This window comes from Malurus melanocephalus, unplaced genomic scaffold (assembly GCF_030028575.1).
Source record: "Malurus melanocephalus ecotype Western Australia unplaced genomic scaffold, MMel_1.1 scaffold_1278, whole genome shotgun sequence".
Lineage (NCBI taxonomy): Eukaryota > Metazoa > Chordata > Aves > Passeriformes > Maluridae > Malurus > Malurus melanocephalus.
Window position 1 is genome coordinate 1 of NW_026624510.1, and position 1,218 is coordinate 1,218.

A 1,218-nucleotide genomic window follows, 5' to 3' on the forward strand; every position below is an offset into this window, starting at 1 on the left:
ATGGCCTTGTACAGCAGCCTGGGGGGACACGGGGGGTTGGGGGGTGTCCCCTTGGCAGGTGGCAGCCACCCTGTGGCCACCCCCAGGGACTCACGCAGGCCACCCCTCGAAGGTGGACACGGTGAACAGGGCCATCATCCCCGCCAGGACGTTGTCGAAGTTGAAGTCGCTGTTGTGCCAGAGGCGCTCCCGCACCGACGGGTGGGATACGTCCCCATCCTTGTACACCAGGAATGTCCCCCTGGGATGGGGACACAGGGACAGCCAGGGTGAGACCCCAATCCCCAACAGAACACTGCCACCACTGAGGAGTGGGACACGTCCCCATCCTTGTACACCAGGAATGTCCCCCTGGGACAGGGACATGGGGACAGCCAGGATGACACCCCAACCCCCAACACGACACTGCCATTGACTGGTGGGACCACAGAGACGGCAACAGTTGAGACCCCAGCCAGACTCATAGGAGACACAGGGACACCACAGGGACATCACAGGGCCAGTAACAGTGAGACCCCAATGGGATGTTGCCACTGCTGGAGGGGGCAACACCATGGGGACACCAGTGGGGTGGGTGAGGGCCAAGATTTGAGGTCTTTTGAGGGTGCACAGTCAGTTTAAGGGTGTGAGGGATCATCTCTGGGGCGTGGGGGGTCACTTTGGGGGGTGTGGGGTTGCATTTGGGGGTCACTTTGGAGGGTGTGATGCTCACTTGCACTCTCCTGGCGTGTGTTTGGCCTCATCGGTGCAGCTGTAGAATTTGCCCTGGGGGGACGGGGTGGTTAGGGAGATCCTCAGCCCCCTGGGGGCTGGGGACCCCTCAGGGAGGGCTGGAGACCCTTCTGGGGGGTGGGGACCCCTCAGGGAGGGCTGGGCCCCACCTTGAAGAGCTGCACCCCAATGCACGCAAACATGAACTGCAGCAGTGTCGTGACGATCATGATGTTCCCGATGGTGCGGATGGCCACGAACACGCACTGCACCACGTGCTGGGGACAGGGACAGGGGTGTCACCGAGGCATGGGGACAGGGACAGGGGTGTCATTAGGGCATGGGGACAGGGACATGGGTGTGGAGGCCATTGTGCACTGGGGACACCTGTGCCACCACTACCTTGGGACACTGGGGACACAGGGACAATGAGGACACCTGTGCCACCAGCAGCACATGCCAGGGTCCCAGTGCTCCCAGTCCCACCAGCCTCCAGCCTGCCAGGGG

At 62.6% G+C, this 1,218-nt stretch overlaps 1 protein-coding gene across 1 annotated transcript in view; it reads right to left on the reverse strand.

Moving 5' to 3' along the window:
* Window positions 1-94: 94 nt before the first annotated feature.
* Window positions 95-1,218, reverse strand: part of LOC130586730 (voltage-dependent L-type calcium channel subunit alpha-1F-like) — a gene marked incomplete at both ends in the record, with an annotated part of 9,643 nt that continues 8,519 nt past the window's right edge. Inside the window, 3 exons of the mRNA XM_057387619.1 lie at window positions 95-241; window positions 713-765; window positions 882-989. Coding sequence (XP_057243602.1) covers window positions 95-241; window positions 713-765; window positions 882-989 — 308 coding nt within the window. The remainder of the gene's footprint in view (window positions 242-712; window positions 766-881; window positions 990-1,218) is intronic.